The sequence below is a fragment of the Barbatula barbatula genome (genome assembly GCF_947034865.1).
Source record: "Barbatula barbatula genome assembly, chromosome: 1".
In the NCBI taxonomy this organism is placed as follows: domain Eukaryota; kingdom Metazoa; phylum Chordata; class Actinopteri; order Cypriniformes; family Nemacheilidae; genus Barbatula; species Barbatula barbatula.
This window is the reverse complement of record NC_136766.1, coordinates 30825575-30838292: the sequence shown is the minus strand read 5'-3', so window position 1 is coordinate 30838292 and position 12718 is coordinate 30825575. Positions and strand designations below refer to the sequence as shown.

General features: G+C 37.4%; 1 protein-coding gene across 4 annotated transcripts; it reads left to right on the top strand.

Annotated features, from left to right (window-relative positions):
* Window positions 1-118: 118 nt before the first annotated feature.
* mfap3l (microfibril associated protein 3 like) lies at window positions 119-5087 on the top strand. Of its 4 annotated transcripts, none has more exons than XM_079458343.1 (4): window positions 119-385; window positions 1269-1691; window positions 2747-2812; window positions 3032-5087. In XM_079458343.1, the coding sequence occupies exons 2-4, from the start codon at window positions 1400-1402 to the stop codon at window positions 3643-3645; spliced, it is 972 nt and encodes a 323-aa protein (XP_079314469.1). In that variant the 5' UTR covers window positions 119-385; window positions 1269-1399; the 3' UTR covers window positions 3646-5087. The 4 variants fall into 4 exon arrangements, with proteins under 4 accessions (XP_079314469.1, XP_079314467.1, XP_079314468.1 ...); XM_079458344.1 differs by lacking the exon at window positions 119-385 and adding an exon at window positions 628-944; XM_079458341.1 differs by having other exon boundaries at window positions 2747-5087.
* The last annotated feature ends 7631 nt before the right edge of the window (window positions 5088-12718 follow it).

Here is a 12718-nt window from a genome sequence, read left to right as displayed (position 1 = left end):
AATCGTATTTTTGTACTGTACGTTATACTAACTAAATTGGGTTATTCAAACAGGGTGAGAAAGTGAGCTTTCATAACACCCCACGGCAGGAAAAACTGGGTCAGTTAAGTCAAAATGCGAAAGGGGAGGGTGGAATTGGGAGACTAGGTGAACAAAATAGGAGGAGTTAGAGGCCAAAAATGACACATTTATTCTTACTGCATTCTCCGTCATAAACGTTCAGCAGTTTTCTAATCGTGTATGTGTTGTCGAGTAAATTTCTCGAGAGCCTGTTTGGTCGAGAGTCGAGACTCAATCGTTCGCTATTGAACGGAAACCCTTTTAACGTAAAGCTTTGCCATTTGGGGACACGAATCGAGGGCTATCTGCAGGGGAGCGACATTATGTAAGTTTGCGTTATCTAACGTGTAAACGTCACATCTTGTTCAAAGCAGTCTGTCGATTTAACAAAGTGAAGCGTTTTAAGCTATTCGGCTAGCTGCGTGTTCAGCGATTATTCACACGATACTTTACAGGGTCATTGGTTTTTAATGTTATGTTATGTGCAAACTTACGATATCAATGTATCTGTCTAGTGTTAAACTGTTGGTTTTAATGTGCTAAAATGCGATTTGTCCGTCTTCCTGCGCGGAAATTGTCTCGTCATATGACGTTTAGCGTGACGTTAGTTAGCCGCAGTTAGCTCGAGCTGTTTTGACAGATTTAACGTTAAACGTTTGAGCAAAACACTTAAGATATTAGAGCGGTGTAAACATCACTAAACACAAACGTAATGTCTTATTTCAGTTGGTTATTTATTGTAGTATGTAATAAATAAGTGGATATGTTTGCATACGTAAGCTATTATCTAATACGAAACGTGAGGTTAACTTACATGCTACAATTAGACTTCTCTTTAGTCGTATAAATTACCTTCACAATCATTGGCGCAGTTTGATTTAAAGGTAACGTTAAGTGTATTGCTCTGTATTTCAACAGGAACTGTAATACTTAGGTGAATATCGTTATGTTAAACGCCAAGCGACGACATATATTGCACCCTATAATTGATTTAAAGTCATTTGGATTGGTATGAATACAGCTGGAGGGCTCTTTTTAAAGTATATTTTAGTGTTTTGGGCCTTGTACGAGTCAGTTGGTTTGTTTGTTTACAAGTCTTGTTGTTTACAAGGCTTCTTGCTTGATAGTGAGTTACAAGGCCTCATCTCTGTAAAAACAAGTCTGTTTTGATTGAATGTTGATTTCACTATTTTCCTTCATGTTTTCAGTGATGCATCTACAAAAAGGATCTTTCAGATCAGTGGCTTGTCATCCTCTTGCTGGGACGCTTGCAGATTACCTGTTAATGTAACATGAGGACCAGTGAGAAATTGGATCTCATCTAGGCGGTTGATACAGAATGGCAGAGAAAATGAACAGAGTCGACAGAACCTTCATCATTTATTTAGTGTCCGCGATCAGTTTCTGCGGCACGGAGACTTTAAACATCTCGGCAGTGGATGAAGACAGTGCCAAGAACTGGAACGTGTCAGATAGCGGTGGCACAGTTCCTATGGTTCTTACCAAAATGAGCCAGATCATAGCCCGGGAGGGGAGCTGTGCTTTAATTGAATGTAATATTACCGGTGAACCTTTTCCAAATGTCCAGTGGTTCAACTCGCACGGACTTCTGCTTGACACAAAGAACAGTGGTAAGTCGACAGTACTAAGACCTGTAGTTGTTTTAAAACATTGTCTAAATGAATTACACGAACCGGCATTTAATAAAACAGTCACCCCTGGATAGAAATTAAGGACACGTAGATAAGGTGTGATATACGTGGTATGGTATGTGTGGAGGTTGCCCCAAGGACATCAACCACTTGGCAAAATCAGGAGAGCCCTGCAAGGATCAATGAATAGAAAACTACAACAATGTAGTGAGGTGTAAACATCCTTTGGAGATATCGAAAGATACTGTGTATTTTGTTTTTCGGTTGAACGATCGGATTTCGCTCTGACACATCAGTCTGAAAATATTTACAACACACAAGAGTAAATGGGGAGTAGGGCTGTCACAAAATCAGATTTTCATTTCTCGGTTACTGTGGTCAAAAGAAGTCATGGTAATAGCAATATTTATTCATGTAAAAACATAGAATAAATTAAAGATGAATTTATTGTGTTCTTTCGCAAATAAATAACACCTAAAATAGAGAGAGTTTGTTACCATTGTCGATCTTAGGGCAAAACTTTAAACAGGTGCACAAAGCAGTACTTAAAATCAAAATAATAAGACTTTATAAGTGCATTTACTGTAATTCCTGATCATTTATTGGATGCTTTGAAATGCTACTGTAAATCTAGATTACTTTTATCTGCACTTCTGATTCCTTTTTATTGTTCTGAATAACTGCTGCCTGTTAGCTTTCCGATGGACAAAGATCAAATATGTTTTACTTTACATGCAAAATGCATTGCTGTGGTGCCAAAATAAAGTGTTATTGATTCACAGCCTTGCTGTAAATTCTCATAAGCACTTACTACGCAGATTGATTATACTTTAGTGTCCTTTGACCCCGGTGAGGATCAAGGATCAGTTTACCTTGGTTGGGGTGAAAACTGACCCTGGATTAGTGCTTTTAAAATAATGAAAGTCTGCGAGTTGTTGAAATCAGTTTTGTCATTGACATCTCTAGATAAGCATGCTTGTCAATACCTTAATGTTTGATTATCAAATTAACAATGTTCTCTTTTGTTTCTGTAGATGGTAAATGGTGGATTCTGGACGATGGCATACTGAACATCACCGGCATCACTTTTGCAGACCGAGGTAAATACACTTGTATGGCGTCCAATGAGTATGGCACAGCTAACTGCACAGTGACACTCCGCGTTGTCTTATCCAATGGCGATATGGGTGTCTACTATATGGTGGTGTGTCTGGTGACGTTTACAATCATTATGATATTAAACATTACTCGACTTTGCATGATGAGCAGCCATCTTAAGAAAACAGAGAAGGCCATCAATGAGTTTTTCCGTACGGAAGGTGCAGAAAAGCTGCAGAAGGCTTTTGAGATCGCAAAGCGTATTCCTATTATAACCTCGGCAAAAACACTGGAACTGGCTAAGGTCACACAATTCAAGACCATGGAGTTTGCACGTTATATTGAGGAGCTGGCCCGTAGCATACCGCTTCCGCCGCTAATCATGAACTGTCGCACATTCATGGAGGAGATTCTTGAGGTTGTTGGGGTTGAGGAAATGAGACACACCTTCGTTCGACAGGCACCTGAGAGTCATGAAGGTGATGGTGGCAACGGGGTGCCAGCTGGAACCTCGGGTGACGTTTTCACCATCTTGCAAGAACGAGAGCGAGCTAGAGAGAGGGAAAGGAGCGATTCCCCTGCTGTGGATTCGGATGACGCGTCACTTCATGAGCAGCCTCAACACATAGCCATACAGGTTTCAATTCATCCACCATTAACTGCAGCTGGATGTTGCAATGACGAAGCTCCGCCTCTTTCTGAAACGGCCAATTCTCCCTTATTGGCTGCTCCACTGCCTTTAGATGTAGAGTCTGATGAGACGGAAAAGGTAGAGTCAGAACAAGAGGGTGGTGCTACAGCTAAAACCCAAGTCATCTATGAAAGCCATGTGTAATATTCAAAAAATCTGCTATGCATTTTTTGGGCGGAAATAAAAGGTCAAGGTTTTTTTGTTCTACATGGAAAATTCTGTCTTTTGTTAGAAGTTTTCTATCTTTCCATAAGATGTCTATTATGCTTTAAGTTCTGTTTCAATGACAGGGAATATATGAATCTCATGTAGAAACGTCTTTCATATTTTACCCCATATTTCATGATTTTTGAAGAACTCTAAAATAAATCAGCTTTGGTACAACAAATACTATCATTATGTGTATATTTAAAAATGTACCTCGTCAATGTTACTGTATGGAGAGTCATTTTTGTGTCCATTTAAAATGGGGATTTAAATGTATAAATGGGGAATTAAGTGAGCTTAATTGTTATTAAAATGTCCAATGCAAATAATCTTGGTTTAAGCTTTGAATTGTTTATGCAAATTTCTGTTTATTTTCTCTTAGGGGGGATATGACCTAGACATTTCTGTAAGTTTTTCTTTTTAATAGATTGTATACAAATATTCACGCTGAATGTATGTTGGGGCTTTAGACAATGTTTCCCAGACTACCTTTACTATTTTGCATAGTAAGTGCATGCAATCTATGGCAATTATGATATACAAAACGCATCGTCTTAATATGACAAAAGAATTAGTTCTGATGGATCTAGGTCTGCACTGATGGATCTAGGTCTGCATTACTGTATTTATTTCATAACCGAGATGAATTGACTGATTCTAAATTGGCTGAAAATCTTTTGTTATACAGTTAAGGTTTAGTTTATCGTTCAATACAGGTCAACCTTTTTATATCTCAGGTGGGAGGTGCAGTTACAATATAATCATTTTTAAAAGATGTTCCTTCTAAAATGCATGAAAAACGCTTGTTGACTGTTTTTCATGCTGGGTTGGGAGAGGCAAAAAAAATCACATTGGGAGATCCCGATGATTCTGTTGTCGGCTGTCACAATGGCCAGGTAAATAATGCATAAACACTTTATATTGTGGTTTCAGTATTCTTAAAAAAATTTCAGTTTGAGATTTTGAGTGTTTATTTAGTCGAGATTGTCTTTCCTTATATCGTTACAGCAATTAAAAAATAGAATTATTATTTTAACTAGGACTGTAGTATTTCTTTAAACTAGATACGATTCCATCTTTTTCATGAATAAACTGTTGCTAGTATGTGTTTTTAAAATGGAAAAGGAGAAGCCAATATAAAATTCAGTCCATTGCTTGTAAACAAGGCACACCTATTAGTTCTAAGATCTAGATAACAAGATAACGTGAAAGTTTCTGAATGATCTATTCTTAGGCTTTAAATCCAGAGCACCACTTTACTGGTAAAGCTAAACAGGTTAAGAACTACTTTCCTGGTCAGCGTTGTGAGGAGTGAAGGCCAGTGTGCTTTTTCAGAAATGTGTTGTTCTTTAGTATAATAAAAAGGCTTGTACCCATGGCTTCTTGTGTCTTTATTTGTGAAATGAAAGTTAAATTGATGTTTCGAACTCTGTTTCTCTACACATTACACACTCTTATCAAGATACTGCACTGAAGTGGACATCATATTTAACAGTGACAGACTCTCACAAGACCACAATCTAAATGTAGCTTTTGTTTTTATGTCTCGTATATTACCATTTCTATACCATGTACTATGTAAAAACTGTGAAAAAAAACGTAAAACTAGTATCAATTTGAACGTTTACATTTTTTTAGTACATATGACTTCGTACCAATAACGCCTATTCGATTCAGAATGAAACTTTAAAGCAGCTTTTGAACTACAGTTTATGTTGAAATAGATTATTAACCTGCGTTGTGTGCTAAACATTAATAAAAGACTGAAATGCTTGGAACAGGTGTTGTGCCGAGAAAAGCACGACTGCCGTTAAAGGCACCCGTCGCGGGAACGCGCATTTGCTGAAATTCTTCTAAATATAAAAGGCGGAAACTGCAGTGCTGTTTTAATCCACTAGATGCCCTAAGTGTGTTAAATTACAGCAATAAGACCCTCGAAGCAGTTATAAAATGCAACTGCTTTTATAAAACGGTTACTGCATACGCGTAGCATAGTTTCATAAATACCAATCAGGCATTTAATAATTTTATAAAGCAATTATAATTAAAAATTATTTTATAATTTTATTAAGCCATACAAATCAGGACCAGAATTGGCAGGATTTTTTTTGCCCATAAGCTTGTAAAAACTGACATTGTAGAAACTACTGTCTAACAATTTACGTGCACAGAGCAAGTTTACTGCTTTTCAGGACAAATCAACTAATTTAAATGAGCTGCACCCCCCCATATCTCCCACTAGGAATGTGTCACAAGCATGAAACTCACCCCATTAGACTCTATAAATTCTATAACCATACATTCATAATTATTTCATGCTGGGGCAAACACGAGCAAATTTAAGAGGGGGGTGCTTTTCACGGCAAGCCTGTCTGCCACAAAATTGACTGTCCCTATCTCCCTATAGGAACGTGTCACAAGCATGAAACTCACCTCATTTAACTATACATATAAGTATATGGTGCTAAATGCCTTTATTGTAGCATATTATTATTATTAAATTGCGGGTGAAGGCAAATTTGTGAGAGCCCCATTAAGACCCCGGAATTAGAGAGCGACGACTACACGAGGTTAACACTTGCGACAATATGGATCCAGTACTATACCAGATTATTCTGGATTACAAAACCAAAGGCCAGTATTCGCCAAACATTTCAAAGAAGGATAAAAATGAAATTAGACGAAAGGCTTCAAAGTATGTCCTGGAAGGTAAATTTTGGTTAGGATTTATGGTTTTGTCTAAATAAAGGGATTGTGCTCTGGATATTGTCATTGTCTCGTAGCCTAACGTTACTCAGCCTGATCCGATGTAAATGTATAGCCTACTTTATGTTTATAGATGGAGCACTGCACTATTTGAAAGGTCCAGGTAAAGCCATCAAAACCAAAGTGGTTAGAGGCACGGAGGAGGCTACCCAGGTAGCAAACAGACGTTGGGCCAACGTCAATATTGGTTGGTTACGTTGGCCCAACCTATCTGACAGAAATACAACGTTGGGCCAACGTTGGTATGGTCAGCTGCAATTGCCCACCACTTCCCTCAAATTATATACATAACAACATTTTTCGGGATTTTCATGACAGTTCCACAGGTGCTCACACTGGACAAAAAAAGACCAGAGACGCCATTTCAAAAAGGTTTTTCTGGCCTGGGATGTCTGCTGACATCGACAAATGGGTAAGTGAACACTGGATTTTTGAAAAATCAATTGATTTTCCTTTAAATCAATTTAAAAGGTTTACAAAACCTTATTCCGCCATGCTAAACGAAAAAATACCTTTGATATATGTTACAATAAAATCAATAATTTAAATCGGGTAACATGCTATTTCATGCATTCTGACTTCTTTACTGTTATACGTGCTTTCTTATGCTGGATGTGTTTCTGTGCTTGATACACGCCTTGAGCAGAACAACTTGTTTCGGAAAGTTTTTTATAAGTCTGGGTCCCTTTCTAGTAACAGGGGTCTCATTTCTTTTATTGTGCAACTCTCCCGTAAATGCACGGCAAGGCGAGAGACGCCAAGGCACCAACGAGCGCCAAGTGATTCCCGCTTGCCATCAAGATTACATTAAGTTTGATTGGCTGTTAAAAAGGTAGGACAGCCCATTAAATTGTATGGTTTTCTTTATGAGGACATAATAAAAAATCACTAAGGTCTGTCTTAAAATTACAAAAACACAACACAAATGACATATTACACAGTATATTTATTTTATAATAAAACCAAAATGTAAAAGCCATGGATGAAAAAGTAAGGACACCTTATGATTTAGTTGCTTTTAGGTCCACTTTTAGCAGCAATATGTTTGGTTCTTCTTTACAGCGGTGCTTCAGTTCATTGATGTGGGCATCGTGCTTATGCACAGTTCTAGTAATGTATTGCCACGGCATTTCAGTTGAGATGAGATATGGACGTGACTGCGCCATTATTCTTCTCTTTTTCGGACATTCTGTTTTAGATAGGCTACAGTAATGGTCCTGTTGCATGCCCAATACTAGCCAAGCTTCATCTGTTGGACAGATGGTCCCACATTTGTCTTTAATATAGAGGAGATCACGGTCAACTCTGTGACTGCAAGGTCCCCAAGTCCTGTGGCTACAAAACAAGCCAAAAATGCTTAACTTTTACTGTGGGGTGTCTTTGCTGATATGATGTGTTTCGTTTTCAGCAAGTATGGTGCTGTGCATTATGGCAAAACACTTACCGTTTGGTCTTGTCTGGCCAAAAGACATTGTTCCATAAGTATTTTCTTTGTTTTAGCTTGGATTTTTTCAAACCTTAGCTGTGCTGCATTGTCCTTCAGAGAGAAGAGACTTTTTCCTGGCAATCCTTCTAGACATGCCATACTCGTCTGTTCGCAAGTTACCAGAATTTACCATGATAACCAAGGTCTGTAGAGTATGAGGTGCAGTTCTACCAGAAAGACTCAGGAAACATAGAACGATATATGATATTTATTATGTAACAATATATTTGTATTGTATAATAGTTTGGGCGTAGGCCCCGTCCGATGAAGGAATCATGGCAAAATGATTCTGGAGTTCCTGCCTGAAGATAAGGCAGGAGCGGAGCCTACCCCCTGAACTGAGGACGGGGCCAGACCTGGTGGTGGTGGTGGAGGGGAGGATGGGGGATTTCACTCGTGCGTTAGTTTCTGTGAACGAAAGAGAAGGTAAGTACAATCCTTTTATACTACGTGCTGAGGGATGATAGGCTAACTGGTAATTGATTATGACGTGAGGAGTCTTTCTGATAGAACTTGCGCAAAGCTTACATTTCTTGGGTTGTTTAGAACTTCTCTAAAACTGCATGGTCTGGCCTTAGGGTGAATTTGCTGGGATGTCATTGTCCACACCTGACAAGATTGACAGCTGTCTTGAATGTCTGCTCAATGTGAATAATAAAGGTGATAGTAGAGGTGCTCACACTTGCTGATGATCAGTTTATCAAAGGCATTTGATTAGCAGTGTCTAGTTACTGATCCTCTTAATTGCTATGGAAGTGATAAGGGTGTCTTAACTGTCCTTACTTTTTCACCCATGGCTTTTTCGTGACATGGTGTAATTCGTCATGTATTGTTGTTCATCTGAGATTGTATTTTCCCAATGTAAAGGGCAGCCATGTCCCAGATCATTTTTTTATTATTTCCTGATACAGAAAACTAAAATATACAATAGGGTGTTCTAGCTTTTTATATATACTGTATATATCATTATAATAGTTAATAATTCATTACATTTATATAACACATTTCTTGGTACTCAAAGCACTTTGGATGGAAGGGGAGAATCTCCTCAATCACCACCAATGTACAGTATCCACCAGAATGATGTGACAGCAGCCATATTGCACCAAAACTCCCAACGAATACCAGCTTATTGTTTGAGAAGAGACATTTACACGAAGCCAATTAGAACATATAGGGGTTAATTAGGAGGCCAGGATGTAAAGAGGCAAATGTATATATATATAATGTGTGTGTTTTAAACAGGTGTCAGAATGTGCAGTGTGCCAAGCAGCCGGTCATATTATCAAACAAGAGGTAGAGTACACCCCGATAAAGGTAGGTATTGTATACGCATAATCGAAATCCACTGTCTGTTGTTTTATCACAAAACATATCTAAAATACAGATATAAATACACTGCAGAAAGGGCCCGGCATTGTCAGAGCGAATTACGTTTTCTATCAATAGTAAGGGATAAAACGAAGTTCAACCCTAAGAAAATATTTTGACGTAGTATCCATTTAACCTGTATGCTATTGCAAAAGTTATTGTTACATTTCTATACTTGTGTCAGTGTTTTCTATTCACTGATTTCAGCTATATTTCTTGCATGCTACAACATATAAGAAACGTGATTGTAGAGCTGTTTTTTCCGTTTAGGGCTACTGTTCAAAACATAGCTGCTAAATATGGCGAAATCCGTCTATGGAGCCTGTTATGTATGTAGATAAAAATAACTTATTCCAAGTAAAACAAACACAACGGTTCATTATGTAAGGTCTTTATACACCTATGAAGACATTGTTTTGTAAAGAGGCCAAAAATTTGACATTTGCTCCTTTAACCCATACAGAAAAGACACACGAAATTCTCAGATGCAAAAAACACATATGATCACATGTGATATATGTGTTTTTGGACACACACTCAATTATGTTTTTAATTCCTATGTTATAAAAAAAATCGATTATGAATTTCTAGTAAGCTATAAACCAGAGCCCTTTAATACCAGGGGCCAGATGCATAAACCACTTAGACTAGTCTTACAAGTTAGTCATCTAATTTATTTCTTCACTACTCACACAATTACAAGTACATAAAGAGCTAGATTGGCCTAGTTGAAAAGCAAGAATGATTAGTGCTAACGAATTACTAGTCTGTGATTTTTATGCAAAGTGACTGAATATACAAAAACAAAACCGCCTCTAGGTGGCTGCAAGGCACTGCTCTATTGGGATTACTTAATGGTTAATGTTCAATTTCTCTGGTTTGCAAATCTTAAGGATGATTCAAGAAATGTACCTAATTGACTGATAAAAATGTAAGAGGACATACATAGGCCAAACTGTTTGTGAAAGGGGTTCAGTGATTTAACAATAAATTAACAGTTAATATACATTTTAGGCTATAACCAATGCTGTGCATAATCTCCAATAAAATGAGCAAACCACAATAACAGCCATCATATTTTTGTGCAATTCCTTATTTGCTAGATAGATAATGGTAGATAGAGTGCAAAACAGTGGAATATACAACAGTTATGTCATAATCCAGCCAAATGAAATTCTCTTGTGGTTTGATATCATTCATAATATTCATTCAGTTTTACAGGTGAATGGAGTCCTTTTTGCAGAGGACTGGTCTGGTTCTCATGTTTTAGCTGAGGTTTTGTGCAGGTGGACATCTAGTGACAAAGTCTTCACAGGCGATTTGTCTTTAAGACTCGTCTAGTTGTCAGTGCTGTTGTGGTCACTTAATTGTTTGAATAACGATTGTATCTAGGTGACTACAGTGGTCATCTGGACTCGATACAAACTAGATCAAGATGACTACAGTGACCTTGGAATAAGAATGAAACAGACAAACAAATATTAGTGTAGATGTCATTCATTCATAAAGTAACATGTACATTTAGGTATTTTCCTAGTGTTGGTTGACATAGTGCATAGATTGTGCCATTTTGCTAATCAAACTTGGCTTCAGTTTGCAGAGAACATTTTACAGGGGGAGGGGATAAATATTCACACCTCACAGAAGGCAGTGGACAAGATGAGGCTTGAGATAGCTACTTCCCTCCTCAGAGAATCAGGTCTGTTTATTTTTTTGCTCAGCATGTTAATCAATTCATGTTGTTGGTTTTATGCAATTAATAGGCCTATCATAAAAATGCAGCTCTGTGCTAGTGAATCTTTGCTGTGTAATGCAAACTGTGTTAGTCTGAATTTATTTGTTGAATACTTTTTGTCCAGATGATCTAAGCGGCTTGTGCTTTTATTGTGGGATGGAGGACAAGGGTAAAACACAATGGGTGGGTTATTCACATTACAAAATATACAAAAAAATGTACGATTGCAGTAGTAATTTCATCTTTCTACATAATCTATTAATGTATTCATTATTAATGTTGATTTTATGTGATTACTCTCTATTGAACAAGGTGTGATGTAGGAAATCCTATTGTAGTCAGAACACAAGATTATGTTGTTGAGAACTTCTTAAATTAAAGGAATAGTAAGAATATTAAAAATCAGTTTATTCACATATCACCTATTTTTAGAAATACCCTATAATTCAAAACATGTACCACTTCATGTCACTGTTTTCCCAGGTTTGCTGTGACGGATGTGAAAGGTGCCACCATGATTGTGTACAGAGCCCTCCAGTGGATGTGGATTACTTGTGTCCTGCATGCCAGTAAAAGTGTCCCTTGCTGCAATATTTGTTTTACTACCTGTGCCAAGTAGTTTATGTTTAACTTGTGTTTGTCAAAGTATCTTGGAAATGTTTCTTTTTCACTTTTCTGACAATGCAAGCCTTGAAGATTTTATGAGTTATATTTTATTTAATTCCTAGATTGTTTCTTTTGTTATCAAGATGTTTTTACAGATTTTTTTTAAATTACAAACGAAATTAAAAAAAGTTTCTTGTAATAATTAGAACTAAATTGCAATTAATGCTTTGTGTATGCTTTCCCAGAAGAAGAGTTGAGGCGAATATGTTTAAAACTTTTGTCGTCCCATATCACCGTACATCTGAGTTTATATTATATTTCACATACAAATTGTAATCTAATCATGAAAAACTATACATTGACGGAAAGATCCAAGACTTGCCGTGAAAAGCACCCCCCTCTTAAATGTGCCTTTGCTCGCCCCAGCATGAAATAATTATGAATGTATGGTTATAGAACTTATACAGTCTAATGGGGTGAGTTTCATGCTTGTGACACGTTCCTAGTGGGAGATATGGGGGGATGCATTTTCTGGCAAACAGGCTTGCCGTGAAAAGCACCCCCCTCTTATATTTGCTCGTGTTCGCCCCAGCATGAAATAATTATGAATGTATGGTTATAGAACTTATACAGTCTAATGGGGTGAGTTTCATGCTTGTGACACGTTCCTAGTGGGAGATATGGGGGGATGCATTTTCTGGCAAACAGGCTTGCCGTGAAAAGCACCCCCCTCTTATATTTGCTCGTGTTCGCCCCAGCATGAAACAATTATGAATGTATGGTTATAGAACGTATACAGTCTAATTGGGTGAGTTTCATTCTTGTGACACATTCCTAGTGGGAGATATGGGGGGGGTGCAGCTCATTTAAATTAGTTGATTTGTCCTGAAAAGCAGTAAACTTGCTCTGTAAAAACTACTGTGTAACAATTTACGTGCACAATGTCAGTTTTTACAAGCTTATGGGCAAAAAAAATCCTGCCAATTCTGGTCCTGATTTGTATGGCTTAATAAAATTATAAAATAATTTTTAATTATAATTGCTTT